At 39.5% G+C, this 19,217-nt stretch overlaps 1 protein-coding gene across 2 annotated transcripts; it reads left to right on the top strand.

Annotated features, from left to right (window-relative positions):
- The first annotated feature begins 278 nt into the window (after positions 1–278).
- On the top strand, positions 279–18,010 carry LOC116995864 (carbonic anhydrase 2). Of its 2 annotated transcripts, XM_033058938.1 has the most exons (7): positions 279–521; positions 1,016–1,213; positions 11,256–11,374; positions 12,792–12,884; positions 13,659–13,721; positions 14,730–14,885; positions 17,163–18,010. In XM_033058938.1, the coding sequence occupies exons 1-7, from the start codon at positions 488–490 to the stop codon at positions 17,280–17,282; spliced, it is 783 nt and encodes a 260-aa protein (XP_032914829.1). In that variant the 5' UTR covers positions 279–487; the 3' UTR covers positions 17,283–18,010. The 2 variants fall into 2 exon arrangements, with proteins under 2 accessions (XP_032914829.1, XP_032914838.1); XM_033058947.1 differs by lacking the exons at positions 279–521; positions 1,016–1,213 and adding an exon at positions 9,051–9,095.
- Positions 18,011–19,217: the final 1,207 nt, after the last annotated feature.

The raw sequence follows: 19,217 nt of genomic DNA on the forward strand, positions 1-19,217 counted from the left end.
CCTCGCTCCCGCCGCCCGCCCCGCACCGGCTCCCGGCGCGCTGCTCGGCCCGGCCGCCGCCACCTCCCAAGGTCACGGCGCCCGCACCGCCCGCGCAGCGCCCGCAGGTGCGCGATGCGCGGAAGGAAGGCGGTAGCGCGGAGGGAGGGCGGCAGCACGGACGGGGCGCGGAGGGGGCCTGGCACCTCCCGGCAGCCCCCGGCACCCCTGCCCCGCCTGCGGCCGCGCCGGGCCGCCTCGCACCGCCCGCCCGCCTGCTGGGGGCGCTCTGCGCCGGGCCCGCCGCAGCTCCGCGGCCCATCGCGGATTACAGGGACCGCTCTCTCCGCCCCCAGCGGAGTCTCCCTCCGCCCTCGCCCTCACTCCCCACCCCTCCTCCGGCCGCGGAGAAGGGCATGGAGTTGGCGGGAGCCTATAAAAGCCCTTGAGAGCGCGCTGGGGCCGCGGCGCTGTGAGAGCCTCCACGGACGGAGCAGGGCCTCGCACCATGTCCCACCACTGGGGATACGGCAGCCACGACGGTGAGTGCCCGGCGCCGCGGGACACCTGCCGGCAGCTCCCCGGCAGCCGCGCCCGGGACGTGCCCGCTGCCGCCCCGCGGAGCCCTCGCCCGCAGCGGCGGTGAGCTCGGTGGCGGCTTTTTCTCGTAACCTTGAAATGCACCTGCGCCCGGGCAGCGTGCCCGGCGCTCCGCACGCTGTGCCGGAGCATCTCCTGCTTCCCCGCTGGCATTCCTTTACTTCGGGAAGGGAGAGACGAGCGCTGCTCCACAGGACGGGGTGGCCCCGAGGGCTCGCCGGTACGAGCCCCGCCGGGCTGAGGGGCTGCCGGTGCCTCGGTGCCCAGGTGGGATCTCCGCTCGCCTGAGCTGCCGCTGCCGCCAGCCCGCACAGTGGTATGCAGTTAAAGGCTGGTGCGGGTGTCCGAACATCCCGATCTCCAGAGGGAGGGCTATCGCTTGTATCCCCCGAACTTTGTGTCTTTTCCCACTGAGTTGCTTTCCGCTGTCTTTCAGGACCCGCTCACTGGCATGAGCACTTTCCCATCGCCAATGGAGAGCGCCAGTCCCCTATTGACATCTGCTGCAAGTCCGCCAAGTACGACTCCTCTCTGAAGCCTCTTAGCTTCAGTTACGATGCCAGCACGGCCAAAAGCATCGTCAACAACGGCCATTCCTTCAACGTGGAGTTTGATGATTCTTCTGACAAGTCAGGTGAGACCTCACCTTCGTGTGCAGGAGGGGAATGGCAGCAATTGCTACTAACACTCCTACTAAAACGTATACTAAATCCATAAGGGTTTTTTAAGGATGAAAACATACCAAAATGTTCTGGCTTCTGTAAGGTGAGGATTCAGCAAAAGGGAAATTGAGATCGCATTAGAAGAAAACTAAGGCTTTCTAGGCAGCTAAACTCCAGTTAAGGGAATTGGTTTATTTTTGTATAAATCAGAAGGATCTGGCTAAGGGCTTGTCTGTGGAAAGAAAAAAAAATTAAAAGCATTTGACAGGAATAATTTTAGACATAGGTTATCACAAGCTGCTGATCAAATGGTTAAAAGAGGCAAAATGTAGGAAAAAATAGCAAAGGAATAGAATAGCAAAGGATTACAAGTTAACAACTTGAAGTGGAAATAGTTCGGAAATAGTTTCTTTGGTTATCAAAATATTATTTCATATTTCTGAAGTCAGTATGAAGTATGCTCCCCTCCCAGGTTAGTACAGAAACAGAGGAATGATTAGAAAATACCTCTTTGTTCTTCTGTAATTCAAAAAAGCATTATCCCTGGCATTTCTTAATGTTGGGCTTTCTAGATAAAGTGTCTGAGCATTCCTACAAAGTTTGCTAGCAGGCATTTGGTCCGCAGTGTCTTGCTGTTCTTTGTACTCTGTGATGAAATTAAGCACTGAATCCTGCAAACCCTTAGTAATCCTTACTGAAAGGAATGGCTTTTTTGATGGACAGACTGATCCAAGCTGTTCTTGCAACAAGGGTTCTGTACATTGTCTTTGATTGTAGATTTTCATAGGGCTGCATTTGCAGAAATCATCACCCTGTCACAATGAATGTGCCTTTATTTTAAATTTAGACAACAAAACCAGTCCTGTTGTAAGTCACTGACTTCTCTAGACACTGCCTGATTTAACTTGCTTGGGCAAGTGTCATGCTTTTCCTAAGTGTTTTGTTGGCCATGTCGTTTAGGGAATGGTGCTGAAACCAAATGATCTGTGCCTACTGAAAATATGAGGTTTTTGTAACAGTATAACAGACATTCAGCAGTGCTCTAAGAATTTGTGTTTAATTATAGTCTTTACACTGAACATTACTAAGTGGTCAGATATAAATGTGACAGTGTATAAATGCACATAGGTCCATATACAATTTACAAAAAGCATCAATGTTAGTATTTGTACGGTTTTAAAAAGGAGAGGAAAAAGATTCTGACCTCTGTTTATTTTTCTGAATCACTGGGCAGCTAAAGGAGCTGCATCATGTTCAATTTAATAGTGTCATGGAGAATAAGGTAAATGATCCAGAGTACAAAAATAAAGTATTCTTTTCTTACCATATAAGTCTGCTTTTTCTGCCATCCTGTTCTCACTGAGCCCAAAGGAATCAGGTTCAGGTCTCCACAGTGTAAAAAATCTATTGTGTTCACTTTGTGTATACTGAAGTCTGGAAAGAAATGTGAAAATCAGGTTGTGAGGAAAAAATGGCAGGAATATAAAATAATTTACAGAAATGTCTGTAGGAAGAATGTTTTTTATGAGAAGTCAGTGCAGAGCAAGAACATCTGTGATAGGGATCCTTTGACAAATATGCAGTGCCACAGCTTTCAGAGTGGGAGGACAGGAAATGCAAGTAGAAATACTCTCAGTATCTCTATTAGTGAATCAGAAAATTATTATTCTTTAGAAACAAAAACTACTAAGCAGATTTCTGTGAAGTTAGGTAAGGGTGGATCATTCACTGCTAGACTTCTTCTATTGACACTTACAGTGCATAGAATCTACCTGGCAGCACACTTAATAGCTTCATTTGTATGCAGTTAACTAGGTAACCTACTTTCCTTACACAAAATAGAGCTGTCTTTGACTTGTATCTGCTTGATTCTGAATCTGAGTCTCAGTTCTTGGTTAGACATCACACAACACTCACAGGGAGAAGCTGTGTGAGGTTATGTGATGTGCTGGTATGTTTTACAGAAGACAACGGAATAATATCCTGTAAATACTTCCCACGGGCTGTATTGCTTGTTTCTATGAGCTGTCCCATATGTGGTAATGAATTATCTGTACTAGTAGGCGCAAAGTGAAGTAATAAGATCATTGTTTGTGAATAATCTTCAAGATGAGTAACTGCATGCAAAGTCAATCCATTTCATTAACAGTCAGTCTCATGACTAATGACACTGGAGCAAACTGAACAGCAGTTCTAGGTCTTACTGTCTGTTAGATAACTCTTCCTCTTCCCAATATACAAAATGAGTTTCTTGCAACTAAAAACAAACCCAAACATGTAGTGATGGCATAATAAAAGTAGGTAAAAAAGCTAAGATGCATGTTTGGATAGAACTCTGTGAAATAAGCTTTTACCTATTTTGGTGTCTTTGCTGCAGAATGTATATTTTACATTACATGTATCTGTCAGGAAAGTTGGAGGAAGCTTCTGCCCATATGTGAAAAACAAAAATTTGGATTCCTTGAAATGATACCTATATTACTCTAAGTAAGAAAAAAAAAAGTTCAACTTTTTCAACTACAGTAACCTTGTGCGCAATTTATGTGACTGATGTAACTTCACATAAGAAAATGTTTTCTTCTTTGCTTTCAGAAGATTTATTTAATTGGTGGAGCTTTAAAGACATAACTGATAATTCAGATTTTAATTATGCTTATGACTATACAATTTTCTTTTACAATGAGTTTCTAACAGAAATTGTATTAATTCTTTGTGATAGCTGTAGAACTCAACTTTACTTTCATGTTAGTTTTTTTAGATCTGCCTAGATGCTACTAACAGTGCTTAGAAAAACCCTCTTCCTAAGTAATTACCTCCAAATCTTTGATTTCAATTCTTGTAGCAACTGTCTTGGATTGTGTGACAGCTGAGCAAAAACTCTCTTAATTCCCAAAGTGAATACCCTTCACATTTCACAGTCGAAAGTTGGTAGAAATGGTGTATGGATAGGATATTCAAAAACCAGCTTTTCCATGTTAATGAACCTTTTTGGTCTGGAAAAATTCTGTTTTTCCCTTACATAAAATAGTATTTTCTATTTTGTGTCCTTGGAGCATTTTAGAGTGCTTTCTTGAGTTTGTATGTAGAAACTGAACTGTGAACTTCCCCATTCAGTTGTTACTTAGTCTTCACCTTCAGTTGTTGCGGTTGGTTTCTTAATTTTCCTGTCCACTGTCTTTTAATAGTAGTGGAACATAAAGTATTTGTAGGCATTAATCTTTAAAATTCTTTAATTTTAAAAGTTTCTTCATTTTGACAGCAAAAAGTCATTATAAAAGTGTCAATCGGAATAAAACATTGCATTCAGGTTCATCCACTCTTGTGATGGAACCAGACCTTATATGTACGAGTGAAGCGATGATGATAATTCTTAAAATAAGGCATGTTACTATAACCCAGACATTTAAAAGCAGAAGAGTCTCCTTAAGGGTACTTCTTTTATTGTATTAAACACTGCATATTCCAGTCTTCTGTAAGGACTTGTGTATCCCTTCCCTCACTTCAAAAGACAGAAGTAAACAACGACCTCTCAGAGCCATAAAACCACAGGATGTGACTCTGCTCAGAAAAACCTCAAGAGCTTGAAAGATTTTGTAACATATATGAAGTGTGTTCTGAGTTTTTCCAGAAAGTCTTTGAGAATTTATCTAAGTTCTGAAATTCAAGTGAGACGTGTTCACAACAGTAGACTATGTACTCTGTATTTTCTGATCAAGTGTTTGATGAATTTATAAAAGAAAGAAGTCAATCAGCCATGAGTTTATTCTATAACAAGAATGTTAAAATGTCATGTTTTAGCTGTAGAACCTGACAGAAGTGAATTGCAACTATGTTGTAAAACTCTAGAGACTTTACAAAATGTGCTGGTAATTTATGCTTGTGGGTAAGTCTCTTAGTTTCCTTCTCCTTGCTACTGAACTAGAGTACTGAAATTCAAATTTCTCGAGTAAACCTGACATTTTTGCAAATACTAAGTCATAGTAGAACTTAAAAATTATGAGAAGACCTTGAAAATTAAAATACTGTATTTGCCTTGATGCTAGCTCCCCTTGAGAGTCTTTCAGTAGTTGTAATCCAATATATTACCTGAGTTTTTCTATAATTGTTAATATTAATGCATGCACTTCAGCTGTCTTGAATTATGACTAACTGTAACCAAAGTAATCTATTTTGTTACAGTAGTTATTGAAGAGCCAGTGCATTAGCACTGTTCAGTTGGCAGTGAGTTTCTTTGAAAAGAGTGCCACTGTTGCTCTTCTCCTACACTTCCACCTCAGCTAGTCAGTGGAAGAAGAAACATGTAGGTCTGCTGTCTTTAAGGCACAACTCTTAATCAAAGTCACTGCTACTGGTCTATTTTTAGGCTTCCCAGATCTAAAGATATAATATTAGCCATGCCAGAATAATATTGCATGTCATCAGTATAGGGTCATGGATTGATGGTCCACAGTGCAGTGTAGCTTAAGCAGTTAAGTGTAGCTTTGGATCAGAAATCGGAGAACTGATTGATTATAGATTTAGGGGACTGTACTCAGACACCTGCCTATGTCACAAGTCATGTTGTTCATGGCTTGGCTAAAAAGTCAGGAGTTTCAAGGACATGTGATCTTTAAGTCATTTTTCCTGTGAACTGGGATCACCAGAAGCTGCAAAGTCTGTATAAACAAGTGACTTGAATAGCTCCAGTATTTCCAGGAACTGGAAAGCAAGATGAGAGGGCATGAGATTAGTCCTACATGTTTCAGGTCTACGTTTCTTTACAGAAAAGTGTCCTTCTTCATTTACACTGGGGTGGGTTTTTTTTTTTGGTTTGAGTTGTTTTTTTTTAATGTTAACATGCAATTTCTGAGCAGAAACTTGACCTGGACTGTATATTTAACAGTCATGGAAAGGCCTCCCCTTTTGCTAATCCCTCCTCTAGAGGCACTTTTAATGCAAAACCAGGAGAAACTTGTCAGCTGTTATCAGCTGGGGCCACTTGGAAAAGTTTATTTTTAAGATGTGTGCCAGATGTCACGATTACCACTCTTCTCAGCTGATAATTTGTTTATTTACTTACAGGCATGAGGGACTGCTGCATACTTAGAGGCAATGCTCAAACCTTGAGTTTGTTAGTTCTTCATTAGATCTCAGCATAGTATGAACACTGTCCAATACACAATTTTCAGTACACTAAGCAGATTAGTATTTAAGTATTACTATTAGAAATTAAATTAGTTCATACTTTCAAGAGAATTTTAATGCTTCCAGCTTGGTTCTTAAAGCTGTTGTCAACCTGTGTGAAATGTGAGGGCTGAAGGCTTGTCAGAGTCTCAGCACAGCATCTTATGATTCTCAGAGAATTTCTGTTTAAGAGACTAGATGAGAAATAAGCTCTACTGGTCTCAGGGAGTTGGAGGAATGTTAAGAACATAAATGACTTGGTATCCTGAAGCAGGTCAGAGTCTTTCTGGCTGCTGCCCAGTCTGGATGAAATAGTTCAACTGAGGTGAATTGGAGCCACTGACCTGCTGCAGATACACATGTCTTCAGACTTGCTGTGTTTTGGCAGCTGTTTCATTCTGGTCTATCTCTGTGGAACATCCTTGTAGCCGTATCAGGTTAAATTTCTAGCAAGGTCAGAGGTTTGTTTTGTATTTTTTCCTTACAATATACCGATTTTTTTTTTTTTTTTCCCCTCATAGTGAAAACCATTACAGATGCTTTCTGCAAATATGAGCCCTGTAGTCAGATGCTTCAGTGCTGTCTTGCTCTTGTTGCTTGTCATGTTACAATGTCCTAGGAGGAATGTCTGAAAGAGATAACATAAAGAAGGAAGCATCTCACAAAATGTGACTCTCTGTATTCCACGTTTCAGAGAATTGACAGCTCACCCTAACTGAACTCTGGTCTGTCAGATGGGAAGCCCATCCTTGCATAAGAACACAAGGCTAATTCCTGAGCATCCTCATAAGAGCCTTTTTCATGTCATTAATAGTACATGGTGCTCAAGTAGGTTTTTTCTTGTCTCAAGTAATGCTTCATCTGCTTTGTCTCTTCATGTCCTGTTTTCCATTGTACAGATGTCTGTGTATACACAAAAGCTTACCAAATATTAACATGAATGTATGTACTATGCATATGTTTACATAAGCATACACCTAGAATGTTATTTAAACATCACATTTACTTTAGGCTGATACAAAATCATGGTTTTCTTTGTGCTAAAGCCGTGTGTGTGCAAGAGGGCTGATATCAAAGGTAGATGCTTGAAATGTCCTGCTGCTGGGTTTTTGTTTGGTGGAGACTCAATTGGAATTCATTCTCCAAGTTTGGAGCTTTTGGACATGTACTGTGCTCTAATGGATGCATTTTCTCAGCTACTGGAAGGAGGTTTGTAGTAAGTGGTTGTCATTTGTAGAACATTTCCTCATTCTGCATTTTTCTCAGGTTAACAAACTTTACAGTAGTATTTTTTCTTGTCACACTAATTTTTATGACAGGAAGGAGTTCAGTCTAACTCATTACATTGTGATTCCTCCATTTTGATTAATGCTTTGACATGTCTATTGGCTTGATGTTTATTAGTCTTCTGCTCTGTATAGAGAGAACATTCCATAGGAGTTACCTAAATAACAGTAATTCCCACAGTATTCCTGCAAAAATTCAGATGTGGATGCTGCCACTTTCTGAAAAAAAAGTATGAAGTGGTCCACAGTATATTTTTTTACAAGGCTATTCTGTTTCACATGGGAAGGATACCTGCCCACTGACTTGCCTTTAAATAGAACAGTGAAGGTGTGCAGCCTCAGTAAACAGCTGTACCAGATGCAGCAAAGCACCCTTTGATTTCTGTGTGTTTTCAGAAATCCCAAAAAGTGTAATGGAGTCAAAGCAACTTCACCCTCTGTATCCAAGAAATCCCACAGTTGGTATAAGTCACATAAGTGGAGGAGTTTGTGTGGTTATTTGACTTCCTGAATTAGTGCTGCTAATACTAGTGTTCATCTAATTTAGACCATGTTATAAGATCATTTAACAGTGAAATATAGTTACTGGATGTTACTGGTGTAATTTTCCATTAAAGGGTAGAAGATAGAATGGTAATGGAAAAAAAAATACTATTTCTTAATTTAAGGAAAGTAACTCCAAATTTGTCTAGTAAGTGTCTTATAGTGGAAAAGAAGAAAGAGCACTGTCAAACTGTCACCTCTTGGGCTGTAACACAAGACCAGGTTATGATGTAAACTGTCTGATGGAATCTGTGAGAAGAGAAAGTTTATTCACTTCTTGTGCTGTCTTCAGACAGTGTTGTACCTGAAGCTGTGCTATAAAACAGAAAGGATCACAGCTACATATGGTTTTCAACTACATATGATTTTCACTCGTACCGATTTCAAAAGTAATGGAGCTAATGATGAAATGCTCAAATATGGATCAGAACTTCTCCATCCTTTTTAAAAAAGGGATGGAAAGGTTGGACTTCTTTTCAATGTAGCCTCAAGTTGATATTCCTGTCGTGTGGAGCAAAGACAGGAAAGTTGGTATGAATGTTGTTCTGATTCTCTGTGAACTTTTATATTGGAAAAACTGGCAGCATTTATTTATGGTTTAAAAAGCTTGTTCTGAATTAAAAAACCAGCTCTATCATTCCTACTTAGCCTTTTGAGTTTTAAGTTTTGCTTTCTTGGAAGGGCTGAGAATTATTAAAAATAAAATAACTGCTTAACATAGGGTAGAACAAGAGGGCCGTTCTGTAATTAAGCCTGCTGAATTTGTATTCATTCACACTAATCTAATTATTACTTTCTTTGAATGCTCTGCTGTGAGTCAAAATAAGCTAGTGCTGGATTTGAGAACCACAGAATGAGAAAAGTAAGCAAAAACTGCAAAGAGATTTTTCTGCATCTTTTGGGGTTTTGAGATTATAACAAACTTTGTGTAGAGAAATAACACTGCAAATGAAGTCAAGAACATTGCATGGTTCTGCTTTTCAGCATGCTTTCCATTGGTTAGTAATGGCAGATTAACCTGTGCTGTGCTAGTGCTCTCTGAGGTCAAGGAGTGGTAGAACTTCAGTCCATTTGTACCTGCAACAACTGGCAAGGCAATGAGCTAAAGGAACTGAAACTGAAACATTGCAACTCCGAGGCATAATTTTAAAATGAAACACTATATTGAATGGATTCAATGATTTTGCACCTGTAAAGACACAGCAACCAGTTGCTTCATTTCCAAAAAGAACTAATGCCTTTTTATAGCTGCCATTCTGAAAAAGTACTCAGATTTGTAGTCCTGTGCTTGAAACAGTTATGTTTCTTGGCAACTGGCACATGCAGAAATGTAAAAGTAAAATATGTTCCTATTCGATTTAAGTAGCTATTATTCTTTGGATCACATAGCTTGGAAACAGGTAGGACAAGTCCTAGTCTTTTGACTACAGTATTGGAAATTACGTAGGTTGTTGCTGTGGAACATCTATTAATGTGTTTCAAATAAAAATACATGTTGCGAGACTTCTAAACTAAATATATTTAGCAAAGGAACTCTAAGCAAATGCTAGATTTATCCAGTGAACTCAAATTTTGCATGCATAGGGAACACTGGTGGAAACTAATGTGTTTTTAGGAAGTCTTACTTCATTTTCATGTATTGCAAATTTTTAGTGAAATCCTTCTCACCTTATTGTTTATATCCACGGCTGGTGCTGTCCATGCTTGTATATAACGGGACTCTTTTGAACCTGAACATGCAGCCACCTTTTCCAGTCAGCATTTGATGTCTGTTTTCACACATGCACGTATTGTGCTAGTGTCTAGACTAACTATAGACTTAGAGGAAAGCATCTTTACTCCACAGAATCATTTTGTGGCACATATACATATTAGAGCACACTTACATGTAATATCTGATGGTAACACTCTTCTGTCACTTTATTGTATATATATTTGTAGAGAGAAATTGGACTCTTAAAATATCTAACACTTCAAGTTACTTTTTGTTTCTAAATTTTTTAATATTAACAACTTAAAGATTTAATTTTGAATTTGGATTTGAGATGCTTGCAGGGGAAAAATAGGAAAAAGAAATCCCCAACCAAACCACAAACTGGTATGAAACCTTGCTCTGATAACTTCAATAAATAGCTCTATTTAATAGAACTATTTGTTATTATTCTGTGCTTTATGTTGCACTGGAGGAGACATTCTGTGCTCTGAGCATTTTGCAGTGATAGGGCTTGATCCTGCATATCATAGTGGTAATTGGTTGCTGTTGGGGTAGAAGGGTAAAACTAACAAGCAGAGAATAAGGGAGCTTGCTCTTGTATAATTCAAAGTGTAGCTGGGAACTTAACTCAGAGCAGTCCCATAGCATGAACAATGCTAGATAATGGAGATCATAAATAAACAACTTGTTTCCAATCCATGTTTTAAAAAACCTGTCTGTGTAGGCATTGCCATTTTTACCACAGAGGGAAGGACAAGATATTTGAATTCATATCACTGCACTGTCTTGTCCTGTGCCTAGTGCTTTACCTTGCTACAACAAGGCTAGCCCATAGCTAACAGGTGTTCAGGATAAATTGGAACCAAAAACATTTTACTCAATCCAATCTGCCACAGGATTTGCAGGATTAAGGCCTAAATGGATGAAGTGTCTAAAATGAAAGGACATTAGTACATGGAAGATGATTTGGTGTTCAAATGTACTTCCTTAAATGATTCTATGTGAGCCTCTTACAAAGGGCTTTTTTAATGTATTTTGTGACAGAAAAGTTACATCTTCCCTCATCACTTGTAATACTAGCATGCCTATTAAATTGCTGATGAGATGCTCACTGTAAAGTCACGTTTTTATGCATTTATTATCAATTTTGGTGTATTGCAGTAATGTACCATTGAGGATGATCTGGAGTAGCATGGCAGCATGCAATGAACTTTAAATCACATAAAAGACTTGAGATAGCTGTTTGAGTTTGAAGGGAGGCTTGATAACAAAAGTTATGTGAATTGCTAATAAAGACTTTCTTTGCAGTGCTGCAAGGAGGAGCGCTGGATGGGGTCTACAGGCTGGTGCAGTTTCACATTCACTGGGGATCCTGTGAAGGCCAGGGATCTGAGCACACTGTGGATGGTGTGAAGTATGATGCTGAGGTAGGACATGCTTTATCTTCTCCAGTATCCTCTTGGTATAATGAGGGGATTTTTAAAAAGTATTCTACCACAGTAGCACCTTCTCTACAAATCTTCATAGGAGAAGGTTACCGTAGAAGACTTTGGTATGATACCACCTTAGAACATACACCTTGCAAAACAGCAGAGACTAGAATTTTAATATTTCTTTTCTCAGCTACTTATGTCTAAAAGAAACAGAAAACCCTGCATTTATAATACCTGTTTTTTTTTCCCTGCTTTCTCAGTGACTTGTGGAAATTATGAAGAAATAGAATTGCTGCACCTTTGTACAGCAAATACAAATCCCCTTTTCCTTGCTTCAATTTTTAATATCAGAGGTATTTATAAATGCAGAAGAATAATTTTGGGGAAGATGTTTTTCATATTTTGCTAGCAAAGAATCAAGGGGAGCTATGGAGAGGGCAGACAGTAAAAGTGCAATCTTGGAGGCACTCTTTGTGATATCCTTTAGACTCTGGATGTCTCTCAGACCACTTAAGACTGTATTATAGTCTGATATAGAGACTGACTTCAGTGCCTTGCATCCCACTTTTTGTTGCCCCCTGTTTAGAAATCTACCTCTGATTTCTGTGGCTGGCTTCTAAAATATATTCATAAATAGACATTTGTGGAGCATACCTGTGATTAGCGTTTACAGATAAAATAAATTGCCCCACAAATTCATTGGCTCAGCTGCTTTTTCATGAGGGGGATAGCTTTTGTCTTATCTGAGAAACTTTCAATTGCCTTCTGTATTTCGCAATACAGTAATTATTTGTTCAACTTGACTTTCAGATGTGGGGAAATAACCTGATTAACTTAAGTTAGAAACAACTTGGAAATTAAAAAGAAAGTAACATCCTGGCTAACATGATCTGGAGATTCATTTCATATTATTTTCCAAGTCTTTCCAGAAAATGACAGGACTGTTTTTTAAAAACTTTCAAATTGTGAGTCAAATCTGTAGTTAACGTGTCTTCTCTGCTTCTTCTGACATTGGCAGTATATGTCAGTGTGGTAAGAACTCCAGTATATATAGCATTAAAATACTACATCGAAATCCTGTGGGCTGTATGTGGGAAAAACTTATGCTGAATATAACAGGAGTTTCACCACATGAAAAGCAGAATGTTACAACCACAGCTTGCCTTTAAAACTCACCAGGGAATAGGAGTGAGGAGCAAAATAAAATACATTATAGAAATCTCTTTCAATAAATGAAACTTTGAAATAGATAAATAATTCAACAAATTCTTAACTATACACAAAAGCTTTCAGACCTCAGCAGTAAAACACCATCTTGCTCTTAATAAATTACTTCCCTGCATCTTCATTTGTGAAGTATTCTGGATGGAATATTATCTTCACAGTGCTTCTTTTGTTCTTTTGCTCATAGCTCCATATTGTTCACTGGAATGTAAAATATGGTAAATTTGCTGAAGCTGTGAAGCATCCTGATGGTTTAGCTGTGGTGGGCATCTTCATAAAGGTTTGTTAAACTTTTTCTTTTTTATTTGTTTAACACATTCATTGTGTTGCAGAGGGGAGCCTAAGAGCAGAAAATAGAGAATAAGGCAGCATTGTGCTATGCTGCCCAAATCCGTAACAAACTAAGTGGTGCTCCAAATTCTTTCTTTCTTTTCCTCTATCTATGAAAGTTGTACACTGGCTTTGGAGTATGACTGCCATCCATTACTGTGGCAGCCCTGTAGCAGCATTCTTGCCTTCATCAAGGCAGTGATGCTACCATAACCCTTACCAGTGAAAGGTGATGTGCATAAGTGACCAAGTTGTGTGTATGTGTATGAATGTGCAGTGTGACCAGCCTAAATAACACCTATTTTCCTTTTCTTGTCATTCTTAAATGCCAGAGTGTTTTGTGTTAATTGAATTGTCTTCCCAGCTAGCTGGAGGAGATGTCTGCTCCAGCAGTACATAGTACTCCATCCTGGCCTCACTGAGGCTGGTTATTTTATTAGCAGGGTGACTTCCATAAAAGAACAACAGCTTAGGTCCAAAAATAAATCTACATACTGTAAATGAAAATAGCTTTATTCTGTCCAATGTCCTTGGCTGACCCGTTTGTACTCACTGTCAACTGGCACGATTTTTACAGAGACTGTTTTAGTCCCTTAGGCTGTAATACTCCTATTATGTAATGAAATGCAGCTGGAAAAAAGTTTCCTTGAGAACTCTAGCAGGAAGGTAAAGGTGTAATGAAGAATGCATGGTGATTTTTATTTCTATGTGGCTTGTGTTGCAGGTGGGAAATGCCAAGCCCGAGATCCAGAAGGTTGTGGATGCTCTGAGCTCCATTCAAACCAAGGTAATACGTGCTGTCTGTGTTGATGGACAACCATCACAATTAGGCTACGTTATCTTCTTAAAAAGTAAATTTTCTTTTTTGTTTCTTCTCAGTCTGCTGCATATATGAAAGTAAAAAAAACAAACCCACCTGCTGTCAGCCCAGGTGCTCCTATAATTCTAAAAGCAAAACAGATTGGAATGAAGTTGAGGTAGAGAGCATGGAGTACTAGAAACAGTGATTATTTCCTATCTTTGTGACTACATTTCTGTCTTTTAACTGTATTTAAACCTATAGGATAGGATGCATCTTCCTAGTCTAAACTACATTCCTTGGTGCCCTTTCTAGTTAGTGGTAACAGATGGAAAAAGCATTTCCCCTCACCTGTGCATCTGTGGGCTAAATTTCCTTTTTCCAAGAGGATGTGCTTCTCTTGGCTATTTCTAGAGAGAGGTCAGATAAACAGTTTGATAAGGATATATAATTTAAGGGAAAAAAGTCTTTCTGTATTTTAAATATTGTGTGCAGTGTGTGCATGATTTTAGGCTGAGTAATGAAAGTAATAGTACTTAGTAATTAGGTACCTTCATAGTGGGTAAGGGCCTGTGCCAATGAGAAATGTGGACAAAAAAGGTCAAAAATGAGATTATCTTTCTCATCAGGCTCCCTTTGAGGTAAATGGATATTGCTGCTTACTGCAATGGACTCTCCAACAGATCTCACAGGTTCTCTTTTTTCCAGTGCAGTCAGTGTACGTGGCATCTGAAACCTCATTGTTTTTCAGGCAAGGTCAAATCTTGTCTCTAAGACCAAGGAACATAAATGCAGCATCTGATATGAGAAGCAATATCTTGAAAATCTTGTAAGAAATACATTGCTGAGAGTATTTAATCCCAAATGTACTGTAGTTGGCATGCAACACTTGATGGCACATTTCTGCCTTCCTAGAAACTTCCTAGACTTCAGTGCTACACTCCCTGTGTATGTGGTCTCTCCCTGACATCAGCCCATCTGCTTACTTTATTGTAGGGAAAGCAAGCTTCCTTTACAAATTTTGACCCCACTGGACTCCTTCCTGCATGCAGAGACTACTGGACATACCCTGGCTCACTGACCACTCCACCCCTGCTTGAATGTGTGATCTGGCACGTTCTGAAGGAACCCATCACTGTGAGCCCTGAGCAGGTAGGTTTCCAATGGATGGTGCCAGTAGATGTGTACTGGAGTTACAGTGATGGCTTCAGTTCAGCCCACCACGTGATTTGTGAATTGGCAGTGTTAGTGCAGAGCTGTGCAGGGTATTAGCTAGCATCACATATCAAAAATAATTGTCTGAAGCAGTAATCCTCTTCTGACAGGACTCTGCTTCTGCCGGTGGATGTAGAGTTTGCTGTAGAATGTAAGGCTGTCCTGTATTTGGACACTCCAGGAAGATGGAGGGGAGAAGTTAAAAAAAGTATCAGATATTTTCCGGATATATGGTTAGAGCTGTCATGTGGTAAAAATCTGGAAAATTGGGGCATGCACGAAAGGACCATTTGCACATGCAGAGTTAGTCTAGCATGTATTGTGAGCATCAGCAGGTTTGCTGTACATGCAATTACCTCTTTGGGTGTACTTGCCCTGAAAAAGCCAGGTTTACAAAGCACCTGGGGAGCGTGTGTGCTGCATCCACACTATCACACTGTAGCGCTGTAGTTGGTCCGTTGATTTTCCAGCATTTCCAGGACACAGAGCTCTTTTTTGCAAGTTGTATTTGTCACAGAACAGACTGGGAAATCCTACGCAGATTTGTGATGATTCTAACAAAGCTCCCATTGTTTGGAAGAGGCAACATTTTCAGATTCCAGAAGTCTGCTGCCTAAGAAAATATTCTGTTGACCAGCCTGAGAAGGATAGTCTTCCTAGTAGGAAGAAGCTTGTGCAGATTAAATCACTCTTGGCCCTGGCTTTCTGTGACATCCATTAATGAAATTACGTCCAGGCAAGATTCCATTCTTGGGTTCAGATCTGTGTGCTTGAGAGATATAAATAGAATCTAGAATCTATAAATACAAGCCAGCCCTGAAGGGCTTTAGTTTAACCTTCAAATTCTTAAATATCTTTTATTGATGGCAATATGCTAACAAACTGCACCTAATTCTAGGGGGTTTGTTAATCTGATATGAAAGAAAATGCAACTGTGCTGTTGTAGAACTTAATATAATAAAAGATAGAATATGTGATGAGGAAGAACTATTGGAAGTTGTAACTATAGCACTGATCGATTGCCATTAGTAAACTGCAAGGGAGCATTCAAGTTGGCACTATTTGCTTACTCCAAACTATTCCTATTGCTGTTGATAATCCAAAGTTTGCAAATACGGTTTTATTATAGGGCAAAATAGTGGGGTTTTTTTTTACTATACCTACTCCAACCACCTACAAGTGGTAAACTTATTTCACACCACTTACTTCATCCCCACTTGCCCCTTGATATTACCATCAATATTTCCACACTATGTGGCAGTTTGATCTTTCTTTCTCATACTGATCAAAGCAAGAAGCCATATATGAGAGTATTGATGCAAAGTTTAAGATGGATAGGTTTTCCAAAGCTAGAAAGAAGCTGGGTATAACAGCAGGGTGTAGCAAGCCTGTCACCATTTGTTGTGCAGTTCCTGGCAGAGGTTGAGCTCTGAGCTGTGTTTTGGTTGGTCCTGAAGGTGAAGTCCAGTGTAGACAGGTCACTGCTGAAGCCTTTTTTCCTTGAATGTGGAAAAAACTGGTCTAGAATCTGACTTGTAGGAAATCATGTGTCCCTACATATATTCATCAGCAATTCAACCTGTGAGTTCATGTTTGGGGTGGGTTATTATTTTGGCACAATCTTTTTGTGAGGTTTGGAGATTCCTATTTAGACATAAATGTGCTTTTGTTACATCAGATTTTGCAAGCACCAGTTGTACTTTAGGAAAAAAGTACCATAATTATACAGTATGCTCCTGTTGGTGTGGTTTTCCCCTCTCACGGCATTTGAAAATCAGGATAACTTGAATTTATTCAGCAGTTCTATTTTGACCCAAGGGTAAAGCCATTTTTAATTTTTATTATTTCAAGGGGATGTTAAAAAAAAGAGCCAAAACTGTATAACTTGCAGAGGATTCTGAAAGGATTTCAGTTCATATCTGGATCAAGGACAAACAGGTTTTTGCTTGTGGGGTTCAGAAGACATGTGTCTGTGTCCTTGTTTTTTGTGCTTTCACAGCTGTGGCTTGCCAGGATATTTTGTTGACAGGAGAGGCTATGTCGAGGCTGGAGATGGTGTGGATGAAATGCAGACATGTGGGTGCTGATGCCATCTCTAGACTACTAGTATTGGCAAAACTTCGAGTTGGAGCTCTGGTTCAGGCCCAAGATGTAATTTCAAAAAGTCCTGAAATGAGAGGATGTATTTGAGTATATTTGTGCCTTTTTCCACAGATATGCAAAATCCGTGGCCTTTGCTTCAACGCTGAGAATGAGCCCGTGTGCCGTATGGTGGACAACTGGCGCCCATGTCAGCCTTTGAAGAACAGGGAAGTCAGAGCCTCCTTCCAGTAACCTCAGTGCTGAGAGTGTTAGGAATTGCTGTGTTTGTGAGGAACCCCTTTTGCTAAGCCCAAATCAAACTTTGCCATGTGTGCCCAGGCAACATCTTGTCTCCCAGATCCATTCTTTCTTTTGCTCTGCATCTGAAATGCCTGCTGATGAAATGTGAAAGGCTCTTGGCCAAATGGGAAAGGGTTCTTAAGGTGTGGGGTTAGGGGCAGCAGGGGGTGGGTGGCTGTGTGCATTCTGGTGACTATTACTGCGACTGAAACTTTGGTATAACAGTATGTTGGCTACTTGGGAGAGGATTTGGTGGTAGCAAAATAAGCCATTTTAAGAAACCTCATCCACTGGTGTGATAGTACACATAACTAACGATAACTTGAAGCTTTGTAAGAAGCACAGGAATACAGAATATAGCTATTATTTAGGAAAAAAGGTATTTTGAGAAAGCTAAGCAAAATGAATATTTAGAATTAGACTTCTTAGATTTTAAGAAACTGACATGTAAATATTTTTTGAGACTATTTTGCATTTTTACCCATGCTGTCAACAACCTTAGTTACATCTTAATGGTAGTGTTGGGTTTTTTAATTAAACATGTTCTAAATTAAATGTTATCTTTAAAAGTTGTTATTACCATAGAAAAATATCTTTGCATTGAAATAATATATGTTCTAATTTAAAAAGGAAAATAATATTGTATTTTAGATAACTTCTCTAATAAATCTATACTTCTATTTTTTGCTTCCCTGCTGTTATTTTAATTCCAGTAAGGAGTCACTAATCTGTTCACATGGTTGCATATTAAACATAATTACTAAACATGTACATTGGGAATTGGCTTCAGTGACACTGGACATGAATGCAAGACTATATGGGTATATTAAGAAATTTTCTCTAAGTAAGTATCTTCTCTTTGATAACAGAAGGAAGTGCTAATTTTGAGCAATAACTACAAATTACCATTAAAATTGAATGTATAATGAAAGATGCCCTCACAAAACTTTTCAACAAAATTATACTGAAGAATGGGCTCATTTGATTCTGGTCCTAGTTTTTATATTAATTTATTATGAGTTTGCTACCCCATTTGGAATCATTTTGTAAATTATAAGGTATCAGTTGGGCAGGCTGTGTTCTGGACCACCTGGATCTTGAAATGTGTGAGGTGGCAATGAAGATATCTCAAAATGCATACAAAGATCTTCAGAAAACTATCAAATCTCAACCTTTGAGAAGCTTCCACATTTAAAATGCTCACCATCCTACCGCCACCAAAAAAAAAAAAAAACCCACAAAAAAAAACAACACCAACAAAAAATTGTCCAGCTGAAAAATTATCCAGGCTGGTACATGACACAGAATGTGAACTAATGTCTGGTATATAAACCTGGAACTGCCCTGGAGGGTTCTAGCCACTGTGCAAGAAAGGCTTTTGTATCCTGTATTCCATCACACTTCAAGGTTGCTCCATAAATAATAGCTAACAGCAAAGACAATTGCCATCAGCTATATATTTATCATCTTGTTTGTGTGAGAGTTTACCTGGACTGTTGCCAGTGCCATATGTCTGGCTTTGTTGAAGATGAAGCACTTCTGTATGCAGCCAGACAGTGCAAGCTGGTGTTCCTAGGTCACATATTTGCATACAGGAAGAGCCTGTAGTGTGCCTTACCTGTGTGGTCTACCAGGGAGTACTGGCCTTCTTCTTCTTTTTTCTTTTCCTGTAAGTAAGCCAAATTACAAAACCACACCTCAAAATACAAAAAAAATCCCAACCCTTTCCAGCTCCTCTCCAGCATAAAATGATACATGAACATACCACAAATTCACGTTTTGCAGTTAGATTCTACTGCAATGGGTAGGTAACATTTTCCAAGTGAGATCTGTATTAAGTCTAACCCAGAAATAAAGAAAACAATTTCCCTGGCATTCATGATTCAT

Source organism: Catharus ustulatus, chromosome 1, assembly GCF_009819885.2.
Source record: "Catharus ustulatus isolate bCatUst1 chromosome 1, bCatUst1.pri.v2, whole genome shotgun sequence".
Taxonomy (NCBI): Eukaryota; Metazoa; Chordata; class Aves; order Passeriformes; family Turdidae; genus Catharus; species Catharus ustulatus.

Bases quoted from the DNA above. Each gene is read 5' to 3' on its own strand.
- LOC116995864 (XM_033058938.1), top strand. From the start codon at position 488: ATGTCCCACCACTGGGGATACGGCAGCCACGACG. The intron at 12,885-13,658 runs GTTTGTTAAACT...CTTGTGTTGCAG, and splicing joins TGGTGGGCATCTTCATAAAG to GTGGGAAATGCCAAGCCCGA. The intron at 13,722-14,729 runs GTAATACGTGCT...ACTTTATTGTAG, and splicing joins TGAGCTCCATTCAAACCAAG to GGAAAGCAAGCTTCCTTTAC.